At 42.5% G+C, this 12,523-nt stretch overlaps 1 protein-coding gene across 6 annotated transcripts in view; it reads right to left on the bottom strand.

Moving 5' to 3' along the window:
• The window catches only part of LOC145357102 (ADP-ribose glycohydrolase OARD1-like), a 49,900-nt gene continuing 37,377 nt past the window's right edge, over nucleotides 1-12,523 (bottom strand). For all 6 annotated transcript variants that reach the window (XM_080210218.1, XM_080210219.1, XM_080210223.1 and 3 more), the window contains 3 exons: nucleotides 10,663-10,721; nucleotides 6,616-6,728; nucleotides 1-713 (listed from right to left, as the gene is read on the bottom strand). In XM_080210218.1, the coding sequence (XP_080066344.1) occupies nucleotides 563-713; nucleotides 6,616-6,728; nucleotides 10,663-10,721 (323 nt within the window). In that variant the 3' untranslated portion in view covers nucleotides 1-562. The remainder of the gene's footprint in view (nucleotides 714-6,615; nucleotides 6,729-10,662; nucleotides 10,722-12,523) is intronic.

The following is a 12,523-nucleotide window of genomic DNA, read 5'->3' as shown; positions in this document are numbered from 1 at the left end:
GGAAGAGAAGGGGGCAGATGCCATGGAGAAGGAGGGAGAGGGAGGGTAAGCACATGGCATGAAAACCTGTGTGGGGTTTCTGTGGCCTCCTGAGGTGAGGTTCAAATTCAGATCAAGGAGCCCAGCATCAGGAAGTGGGAAAGGGGGTGGTAGATCAACAACCCACCCTTATTGCCAAGTCCCTTCTCCATCACATGGCCCCTAACTGGTGAAATACCTCCTGCTATCACTTACCTCTGGCTGCTCTGGAATCAGGCAACAACCATCATCTTCCCAGTGATGTTGCTGAGAAAATCAGTTAGCCTGATTAGTCAACAACCGCGGGCAGGATTTTTCTCTCCTGGAGAAGGCCCACCAATGCCCCTCAACTGCTGACTACTCCATGCTTCAGCAGGTCTTCCCCAGGAGGCAACGCAAATCTTCCACATGCTCTCCTGCCAGGCTAGACATACTGTCACCACAAGATTTCATCCCTAGTTTTAACATGTCAGAAGTACGTACTCAGTAGCTACAGTTGTTTTCAATGGCAATAATCCAATTGAGTCCTCCTTCACATGCTACTTTAGCTAGAAAGCTGCCTCTTAACATAGAAATTACCCTTCGCAGGTGTTTCCTGAGTGTACACGGTGATTCGAATATTAGTGTTCTTAAAGACTTCATGAATTATTGCAGAAACAATGTCCCATTTCAGTTTATCCAGTCCACATCCGATCCTGTGGAGAAAACAACAATGCCCTTCAATTGGACTAATAATTCAGAAACCCAGGGTTATGCCCTGGGAACTTGGGGTTCAAATCCCATAACAGCAGGTATGCAAAATGCGAATTCAATAAAAAATCTGGAGAAGCCAAAGGATGACCATAAAAACAGTCAATTTTCATAAAAACCCATCTGGTTCACTAACATCTTTTTGTGAAAGATCAGCTGCCTTTGCTTTGTCTGGCCTACATGTGGTTGACTCTTAAATGTGCTCTGAAGTGGCCTAAGAAGCCAATCAGTTCAAAGGCAATTAGGGATGGGCATTGCTGACACAGTAACACCCACATCCATGAATAAATTTTTAAAAAGCAATGCATTCCTGTGATGAGGCAGAATCCTAAAGCTAATAGACATGATTTAACACTGAAGGTCACAAGTAACAGGAGCAGGAATAGACAACACATCCCTTGAGCCTGCTTTGCTATTTAACACAGTCATGGCTGATCATTCTATTCAAGTCCAATTTCCTGTTTGTTCCCCATTTACCTTGAATCCCACAATGATGGAACATTTACAACCTCCTGGGGTAGAGAATGGCAAAGATTCACAAATTCTGCAATTTTTCCTCACCCTAGCTCTAAATGATAAAACTCTTATCCTATGACTGTGATTCCACTCAGCTTGAGGAAGCCACTTTTCCAAAAATGTCTGAGGGGTCAGGTATAAGTTGGTCTTGTGGCACACTGGGTAGTGTCCCTATCTCTGAGCCAGAAGCTCCAGGTTCAAATCTCACCTCAAAACTTGATGGCCAAGGAAGATGCATTCACAACATGATTAACAGGTTGAGCACCAACCTACAAAATCCTCCCAACACATGCCAATGGCAGGCATTAAGAGTGGGAGACACTCCTGGTCAGCCATGCTTGATGCAAGCAGCATCCTCGCGACTTCTTGTGGGAAAAGCCTCGATGGGAATAGATGAAAATATGCCTCTTGCACTGTTAACTACAGGAGGAATGAGGTGGCATAGAGAATGTGTGCAAGGGGTGAGGGCTGAAGGATCTTTACAGCCCATCTTGGCACACGATGTGGCTGTCTCCAAACTTTTACCCAGCTCAACTGATCAAACACCATTCTCCACTTCCCCCCCGACCCCACCCCGCAATGAGCCCCACCTTTTGGGTCATTTCTCAATGTAGATATGCCAGCATTGGACAGGGGTACGCACAGTAAGAAGTCTCACAACACCAGGTTAAAGTCCAACAGATTTATTTGTAGCAAATGCCATTAGCTTTCAGAACTGGCTGTTCCCTTAAGGCAGGTGGGCTGAGCAGGGAATTTTCCCTAACATCTGCTAAGCACCGCAAGAATGAAAAGTCGATGAGTTCTTATCTTTCATATTCACCTTGGTGGAACCTTACTGATTGGAAATCTGGGTATGTTACATCCACTGGCTTCCTTTTATCCACCTGAATAGTTACAAACTCAATGGTGTATGATGTCACAGTGGTTGTCACTGCTGCCTCAGTGCCAGGGACCTGGGTTTGATTCTGGCCACAGGTCACTATGTGGAGCTTGCAGACTCTCCCAGTATGTATGGGTTTCTTCTAGATCTTCCCCTACTCCAATGATATGCTGGTTAGGTTGATTGGCTATGCTAAATTGCCCCTTGGTGTCAGGGAACTAGCAGGGTAAATACACTGGGTTAAGAGGTTAGGACCTAGATGAGATTGTCGTCTGTGCAGCCTCAATAGGCCAAATGACCTGCTTTTGCACTGTAGGGATTCTATAATTCTAAAAAACCTAAAATTTGCCAAAACAGAAATTTCCTTTGATAAAGCACAATTACTCTGCCTATACTGATTTTCTTGGTGCACTTTTAAGACTTCCTTAGTAATAAATGTCAGCAATTTCCCAACAACTGATTTTTTTTAAAAAGCAGTGTTGCATTTGCTAATACCCGAGCTGCTGGGATTGTTTTGAAGCAAGAAAATTTTGGATAATTGATCAGACCATCCATCCCCATAGTTACTTCTTCTGGAACCCTAGAAAGTAGGGCATCAAATGGAGGGGATTTGTTGGCTTTTAGAAATAGGAGTAGGCCATTTGCTGCTTCGAGTCTGCTCTGCCATTATGATCATGGCTGATTATCCAACTCAATAGCTCGATTTCACCCCTCCCTCCCCCCAAGCCAATCTCCTTCCATCTCCCTCACCCCAAGAACTACATCTAATTCCCCTTTGAAAACATTCAACGTTTTGACCTCAGCTGCTTTCTGTGGAAGTGAATTCCATAGGCTTACCATCTGCCCTGCATTTGCCCACTCAGCTTGTCAAAAATTACACTGAACTATAGAATCTCTACAGTACAGGAGGATGGCCATTCAGCCCTTCGAGAGTGCACCAAACAAGCATCTTATACAGATCCACCCCCCCATCAATGCATCCACTATTTCTAGGTCTGCATCCTTAAGTACACCGGGATGTAGATTATCAGGCTGTGGGATTTAAAGCTGATAAATCCCCAATTTCCCCAACACCATTTCTCTACTAATACTCATTTCCTTCAGTTCCTCCTGCTCACTGTGTTCTCCACCATTTCCGGTACGTTACTTGCGTCCTCCTTTGTGAAGGCAGAACCTAAGTATTTAGTTGGTCAGCCATATCTTTGCTCCCCATTATAGATTCCTGTCTCATTGTAAGGGACCTACATTGATGGTCTTCAATCCTTTCCTCTTCACACATACAGAAACTTTTACAGTCAGTTCTTATGTTCCTGGCAAGCTTATCATGTACTCTATTTTCCCCTTAAATCAATCCCTTATTCCTCCTTTGAATCCCAAGCTGCTTGCAATCCTCAGGTCTGTTGTTTTCCTTTGGCCAATATGTATGCCTCTTCCTTGGATTGAATACCATCTCTAATTTTGCTTGTAAGCCATGGCTTAACCATCTTTTGTTTATTTCTACATCAAACAGTAATAAACAATTGAAGTTCACCCATGCACCGTTTGAATATTTGCCATTGCCTTTATTTCTTTAGGTAACGTTTCTCACTCAGTCCATCATAATCCTCTAATTCATCCAAATAATTATTCATTATTAGCAGTGGAAAAACTTAAGCTTATGAGCTTCTTGATTACTCTCTATTTTTGGTATGTAATTGATACAGTATTGTTACTGAGCAGGAGATCATTCAGCCCATTATGTCTACACCAGCTGTCCAAATGAACATGACTTACACCATTCCCCTGCTTTGTTCTGTCATGTCCTACACAGTTTCCATTCAAATAACCATCTAATGCCTCGATTGAACTCATCTCCACCGCAATTCCTTGCAGTGCATTCCAGAACCAGTATTTTCTATTGAAGATAGACAATATTTCAATGCCGTTGCTTCTTTCCTCTCATTCCCATGATCATTTCTGCTAAGTGTACTTCTAAGGATAGAACCTGTCTCCCTTGTATATTGTTGTCAAAACTCTTATCTGGTTTTACATTCCTGCTAGTACACTCTTTCTACATTTATCTTTTTCTCAACCTTTTGATTTGCAGGTTTCTAAAACTCTCTCAATGAGGCCAAGTATCATTTTGCACAATATTACAAGCTTCTTTTAACCTATTATTCTTAACGTTCTACTAAGTGACAAATTAATCTTTGAGTTTTTGTTTTATTGATTACAAGTTAAAATTTATTAGTCACAAGTAAGGCTTACATTAACACTGCAATGAAGTTACTGTGAAATTCCCCATGTCGTCACTTTCCAGCACCTGTTTGGGTCAGTCCCCTAACCAGTCGTTCAGACTGTGGGAGGAAACCGCAGCACCCGGCGGAAACACGCAGCACAGGAAGAACATGCAAACTCCACACAGTGAGACAAGCTGGGAATTGAACCCGGGCTCCTGGTGCTGTGAGGCAGTAGTGCTAACCCATTATTTATTGTATTGCATATTTTGAATTGTTTCTTTAAGTGTTTCCTTATCTACCACCATACGTTTTAGTCTATAATCAACCTTAGACAGCTCTACTCACATATGTAAACAAAGCCAATTACATAATTCAGATTCTTCTTTGGGACTGGAGTAGGACGCTCAAGTTTAATTTGGAATTCAATTGTATTATGACCACATTTTCCCACCAGATCTGTCACAATGATGCAAATTAAATCTCGTTTAACTCGTTAAACCTAGTTAGTTCCACAATGTGTTGTTCCAGGAAACTGTCTAAAAATATTCTACAAACTCATTGGCAAAGGTGGTCCAGACAATTTGATTTATTCAGTCTATATTAAGATTAAAGGCTGTCATAATTATTGCACTGCCTTTGTTCAAATTATTTCTTGCTTGACGCTCCGTTCCAGGGCAAGTTACTCCCACCTGACCCTAGTTATTTCTAATATCTATCCAAACTGATTCCACTTCCTGATCTCTCTCTCTCTCATGATTATTCTTACATTAGTCTTTACTATCAAGGCTTCTCCTCCTCCTTTTATATTTTGCCTATCTTTTCAAAATGTTGGGTACCCTAGAATATTTAATATTTCCAACTAAGTCACCTTGTAACCACAGGCAGAATTCTGCCATCTGGAGCTTAGTCCCAGGGCAGGGGGAGGGACAGGAAGTGTTTCCTGCTGCAGAGGGCATCAGGTGACCATGCCATAACTTTTAGTCTTGATCATTAATTATGCATTTGGGAGCCTTGTTCCATCTTGTGTGGTGGTGCAGGCCTGATGGCACTCATCCTGCCGTCATATCTGGTTGTCCTATTTAAAAAGGTCGTTGAAAAAGATGGATCTCCTTAATGACTGAAGCTGGAAGAGGCATTTGATATATGCCCATCGTCCCTGTATTGTGTTGTTCCAGGGTCTGAGGGCTTTGGTGACCTCCATCACAAACACTGGAGGCAGCCCCATGCCTTAGTCAGGCAAGTCCCAACTTTTGCATGCCACCTTTTTGTTTAGTGTATCTTTACACCCAGTGGGGTAAGTAGTGGAAGGATTTTGGAGCTGATCAGCCTGTTAAACTGCGTTGTGAACCTTCCTTCCATGTGCAGCAAGTTCTGGTGTTGGATTCAAACCTGGAGCCTCTGGTCCACAGGTAGCAGTGTATACTCTGCCAAGGCTTGTTTTGAATTGATGTGTGTTCTTGCTCGTATTGCAGAGAATTGGGCACAGGGCTTCAGCTGCATTGTGTTTGTGGAATTCAAATCGATTCACCCCCAGCACAAGGCCCAATCCCTACTGGCAGATACAGCTGTCATTAAACACCAATGCAAAACTGATTTTGTAGGCCTCCTGTTGAATTCTTCCTCCCCAACTTGCCATTGTTCTCACCAGTGACAGCATGGGACAATTCTATCCCATGTTTCTGAAATGGCAATTGGATCTAAGCAATTTAATCTACGTTTGTATCACTTGTTTACCTATCTTAATGCCTAGTCCAGAAAGTCTTTTTTTAAACTATCCTTTACATGAACTGTATTCACTGATTCCCTATTACTGTTCAAACTCTGTTCCTTTCTCTGCTTATCTTTAGCCAAATCCCTGCTCTATTGCTTCTAATTCTCCTGGCACCTGATCCCTCTCACTGTTTAAAGTCTCTCCTTCCAATCTGCACAATTTCTCTCACCTTGGTTAGTGGTGATATAGAATATATGTGATCAGATCAATCTTCAGAACTTTAGGCTTCAGTGGATTGAAGCAACAGTCTATAGAACCTGCTTTTGATCAACGTGAATGAACATTATTGGTCAATGTCTTTGCCCCCTACAAAGTTCAATTAATATATAAAGTTGTTGCACTGTGGGTGTATATTTTAAGCACCCAGCTTGTGTTTTTTTCTAATGGGGCAAACCAGAAGAAATTATATTATTTGATAAATGGAAAAATGGACAAAACAAATTTAAATTTGCTATTTGTACCTAGGTATTGAGATGTGCGTGACTTCATTATTCAGGCAGTGTCTCTTCATGGCCTCCAGGCTGCTCTGCAGACTGTCATAAGTTGGCTTTTGATAATATTTCTGCTTTGTAATCTGCAAATATAAAACCACTTAATATCAACCAAGCAATATTCAGTTTAAATGTCCTTGTAACTCTCACATGGCATAAGCAATGCAATGATGAATGGGTATTAAATATTTAGAACCATATGGGTGCAGAAGGGGGTCACTGAGCCCATTGAGTCTGCACTGACCAGAATCCCACTCAGGCCCTATCCCCATAACCCTATGTATTTACCCTAGCTAGTCTCCCTGACAATAAGGGGCAATTTGGCATTGCCAATCCACCTGACCCACACATCTGCAGACTGAGGGAGGAAACTGGGAGCACTTGGAGGAAACATTGGGAGAATGTGCAGACTCCACAGTGACTGAAGTTGGGAATCGAACCAGGGTCCCTGGTGCTGTGAGTTGAAAAAGCAAGGCTTTCTGAATAGTTTGACAGTGATCGGGCACTGCACAAGATTAACATCTATTTAAACACTGAAGAACACACTTTACAAGTGGCTTTTTATATTCTTGAAATCGCTAAATCAGAATCAAAGTAAGATTAAAAGAGATGAATGTGCATCACAGTAAAGCACAACCTACCTTCATATTTTTATTCTACATATTAATGTTTGGCAATTTCACATTGTTTAGCATTGAACTGCTGTGTGGAGCAATGGTATTGTAACCTCTCAGCAGAAGTACAGCAAAATGCAGTAAAGCGCCCTGCAGCAATGGAAACTATTCCTCCTCGGCACTCTGCCATACAAATAGTGTGGCAATGCATTATTTTAGGATCATGACATGACTTTAGGATTTTATGCCATTGTCTTGGTCAAAGTTTATCCCTCAACCATCAATAACAGATATAGAAAGTAAGACAGAAAATGCTGGATTTACTCACCAGACAGGAAGCATCTGTACAGAGAAACAGTTAACATTTCAGGCCAACGACCTGAACTATTAACTTTCTCCAGCATTTCTTGTTTTTATTTCAAATTAAGCCACTTGTTACAGTTTGGGGATCTTGTTGTGTGCAAATAGGCTACTGTTTTCCCCACAACAGTAACTGCATTTCAAAAAGTATTCAATTGTCCTGAAAGGTACCACAAATGCAAGACATTTTTCTTTTACTCTTTTTTAAAGATTCATTTACAGAAATGCAGGTATTACCAGCTAGGTCAGCATTTATTGCTCATCCCTAGTGGGCCGCCTTCTTGAAATGCTGCAGTCGCTGAGGTGTAGGTACACCCACAGTGCTGTCAGGGAGGAAATTTCAGGATTTTGACCCAATTATGATTGTAACAAAATCTTGGCCATAGCATATTATGCTAAATGCCAAATGCTAGAAAATCTGCCTGATGTGTGAAACAGAGTTCAGGATTGATTAGTACTATGCTTAAAGTGAGCCACTCCTTTGAACATATTTTGAGTACAACATTGACTGTTCAGACCCAAACACCATGGCTGGAATTCTCCAATCCTGCCTGCCACTGGAACATTAACAGGCAGGTTGCGAACAATGTGAAACCCCATTGACAGCTGGGCGGGAATTTCTGGGCTTTAGACCAGCACGGTTGGAGAATTCTGTCCTACGCTTCTCCCCAACTGCTAAATACAACATTTGTACAAAAGTGAGCAAAGTCCTTAACAAGATAGGATTATTATCCATCCACCACACAAAAATAAATTCAGAGCTGTCCATCAGTAGCTGGCTTTGTTCAGCTGCTGAATTTATTTTTCTTAAACAAAGGACGTGAGCAGGATAAATTCAACTAAAAAAATTACTAATGCAAAACTTGTCAGATTGACAAACTAAGGGGAGGCAGGGGAAATACATGCATTTTTTTGAAATGGCCAATTTTAAAAATTTCTACAAATTTGCATTACACTGCATTTTATAAACTAGAAAAAAGGCCATTCAGCTCCTCAAGCTTATTCCATAGAAAGAACAAAAAATTACAGCACAGGAACAGGCCCTCCGGTCCTCCAAGTCTGTACTGACTTAACCAAAACCCTGTACCCTTTCAGGGACCATATAAAGAACGGCTTTTCATCTTTGCATTTGATCAGCCAATCTAAATCACAACTCTACCTACCTTTGTTCCATCTCCTTAATGCCATGCCGAATAAACTTTCAATTGGACCCCAGTCTCAACTTTCTATTTCTTGGGCACCTTGGCATCACTTCACTCCACTCCTATCGAGTGCTGCCACAGGCAAGGTGGAGCGGAGTTAGACTTCCAGAAGAAGTGTGGAGTGAGTTCCTTGGAAGGGAGGGGAGGAGAGCAGAGCAATGGCAAACCAGAGAGTCTGGTAGGCCAATGTTTCATTGTATGGGGGACAGGTAGCTCAGATTACAGGAGAGGATAGGATCAGAGTGGACATGGGGATGGTAACCGGTGGTGACTCTGGTGGGAGGGAACGCACATGGAGATGGATAGTTATTGGGTCCAAGGTAACGGGGGAGGGAAGTTCAAGAGCAACAGAAGGGAAAGGAATGCTGATATTGGGTGGGTTAAGGGTGGAGTAAGAAGGGGATGGGTGACAGGCAAGAGTGGAGAAGTGAGTTTGAAAAAAGTGACACGCCATTTTTTAAAACTGACTTTGATTACGCTGTTAGTGAGATTCCTTGAGGTGGGAAGAGGATCCTTTTGGCGAGTGTAGTTTAGGGTCAAATTATGAGGCAACAGGATCTCAAAGATGTTCACTTATGATCACCTATGGTTAAGCCCACATTGAAACAGGTTTGTTCCCAACTCATGAGGCTCATAACTAAAGATCATAGCAAGGTATGAAGCTGCCATTCATTTTGTGCTATTTGCCATCAGCTCCAATTGGGGCAGGGATAGAGGGAGGCAGAATGCTTCCCGGAGCACAACTGGTGGAGGGCAGTCAATGCCAAAGCCATCTTTGTATGTCCCAGGACGTGGTTGCTCACATCTGCCAGTCTCTCCAAGATAAGCTGTGGAAGCTCAGATTCTGGCAAAATGCTTGGCCTGCAATGAGTGAATGTCTGTCCCTGCGCCCTTTAAGTATGGCACCAGGATTTTTGACCCCATGAGACAATGGGATGGCTGACTTCCTGCCCACATTTGCCACAAGATTTGCCTTGCTCCCTCAGATTACTGAGTTGAAAAGCACACAGGTTCACCCATCCTCCCACCAGTGGGATCTCACTTCCCTCACCACTGGGCTTAGGCCCCAGAGTGGAAAATTCCACCCAACATTTCAAGTCCAATATAATTTTATTTTCTGAACTGAATTGAGGTGGAAATGTGATGGGTTTTATGCCATTGAAAAATCAGGAGGGATAAAAAGAAAAGATCAGGGATAGGTTAGAGGGCAAGGGAGATTAAATATCAGGGATGTCATGGGACAAGGCAAAGCGAGTGGTAATAGTAGCAATAAACAAGCACTGATTCTGAGTAGATGTTAAATGCAGAATAAAGATCATTTGAAAGCAAAACCACAAGAACAAGATGTAGACTGGAACTGGTGGGGGCGGGGGGTGGTGGTGGTGGTGGGAGAAATCAAAGTAGAGGACAGAACTCCTGCTCTGAAGTTGTTGAACTCAATGTTGAGTTCAGATGTAAAACATTTAATCAGAAGATGAAATGCTGTTCCTCTAGTTGGTGTTAGCTTTCACTGGAACATTTAGCAGGCCAAGGACAGAAAAAGGGTATGTGACAGCATGACGGTGAACAGAAATGGCAAGCTACTGGAAAGTCTGAGTCATGCTGAGGACCAAGTGGAGGTGTTCCACAAAGCAATCACCTTGTGTGTGCTTGGTTTCCACCCTCCGTCAAGGAGAATGCATGGTGAACAGCAAATATAATCCACTAAATCAAAAGAAGTGCAAGTAACGGAAGGAGTCTTTGGACAATGAGGCGATAAAGGGTTAATACACTTATTCTACATCCTGTGAATTTTAAGTTCTTCAAATAAGTAACTCCAGTGCCCAAATTCTCTTCATTACCAAGTAGTAAATGTATCTTTCCTTTATCTTCAGCACTGCCACATCCCCAGTCTTCTTTCCTGTGAAGAAAAATCACCCCTTAAAAATTGGTCTTTTTAAGCAGATAATAAATGCCTTGCATGGACGTTACTGTTAAGTGAAGAGAGGATGGATGAGACATTTCAGGTTACATTAATAAGTAAGTGATAATGGATCCAGAGGAAGAAAAAAAATCAGATCAATGTCTATCTGATTCAATTGCAGAAACAATAAAACTCGATAACTATCTTTACAATCAGAAATGAGAGAATTCATAATAGTGGATAAAAAATGGCCGAGGAATTAAATTTGTACTTTGCTTCAGTCTTCACAAAGGAAGACAATGAATAATGCACCAGAAGTTCTGAGAGAAACAAGTTTTAGAGAGGGGCTGAAGGAAATCATTAGTGGAGAAATGGTTTTGGGGAAATTGATGGGATTGAAGGTGGATGCATCTCCAGGTCCTGATAATCTTCATCCCAGAGTATTTAAGGTAGTGGCCCTGGAAATAGCAGATCCAATGGCGGATAACTTCCAAAATTATTTGGACTCTGGATTGGTTGCTACAGATTGGAGAGTAGCTAATATCAGCCCACTATTCAAAAAGGGAGTTAGAGAGAAATTAGGGAACTATAGTCCAGTGAATCTAACGTCAGTATGAGGATTTCAGCATTTGGAAGGCAGTGGTATAATCAAAGTCAGTATGGATTTACTGAACGGAAATCATTCTTGATGAATCTATTGGAATTCTTTAAGGATATAACTATAGAGTTGACCGAGAACCAGTGGATGTAGTTTATTTAGACTTCAAGAAGGCTTACACCAAAATTGGTGGAACGGCAAATTGTGCGGAGGGTGGGGAGAGTCTACAGAAGGATCTAGATAGGCTGGGCGAATGGGCCAGGAAATGGCAAATGGAATTTAATGTTGGCAAGTGCGAGGTGGTCCACTTTGGTAGGAATAATGGTAGGAAGGATTATTACTTACATGGAGAAAAACTGCAGCAGGCGACGGTGCAGAAGGACCTCGGGGTCCTTGTGCATGAGTCGCAAAAACCCAGCTTGCAGGTGCAGCAGGTGGTCAGGAAGGCGAATGGGATGCTGGCCTTCATCGCGAGGGGGATTGAATATAAAAGTAGGGAGGTCTTGCTGCAGCTGTATAGGGCATTGGTGAGGCCGCAGCTGGAGTACTGTGTGCAGTTTTGGGCGCCGTACTTACGCAAGGATATTTTGGCCTTGGAGGGAGTGCAGAGGAGGTTTACTAGGCTGATGCCGGAGTTGAGCTATGAGGAGAGGCTGAATAAATTAGGCTTGTACTCGTTAGAGTTTAGAAGAATGAGGGGAGATCTCATTGAGACGTATAAGATGAATGAGATGGATAGGATAGAGGTGGAGAGACTCTTCCCGCTCAGAAAGGATAGCAGGACTAGGGGGCACAGCCTCAAGATAAAGGGGGGGCAGTTTAGAACAGAGTTGAGGAGGAACTTCTTCACTCAAAGGGTGGTGAATCTCTGGAATTCTCTGCCCGTTGAAGTGGTGGAGGCTACCTCACTAAATATTTTTAAGACGCGGGTTGATGGGTTTTTGATAAGAGAGGGGATTAAGGGTTATGGGGAGAGGGCGGGAATGTGGAACTGAGCCACGACAGATCAGCCATGATCTTATTGAATGGTGGGGCAGGTTCGAAGGGCTAGTTGGCCTACTCCTGCTCCTATTTCTTATGTTTTGACCAGGTTTCTCATTACATATGTAAAGTTAAATCACATGGGATTGCAAGTAATGTCTTGAGGTGGACAGAAAGCTGGTTAGCAGATAGGAAGCAAACAGTTGGCATAAATGGGTCT

Source organism: Carcharhinus amblyrhynchos, chromosome 22, assembly GCF_965287045.1.
Source record: "Carcharhinus amblyrhynchos chromosome 22, sCarAmb.v2.hapA, whole genome shotgun sequence".
Taxonomy (NCBI): Eukaryota; Metazoa; Chordata; class Chondrichthyes; order Carcharhiniformes; family Carcharhinidae; genus Carcharhinus; species Carcharhinus amblyrhynchos.
This window is presented reverse-complemented; position numbering and strand designations above follow the sequence as displayed.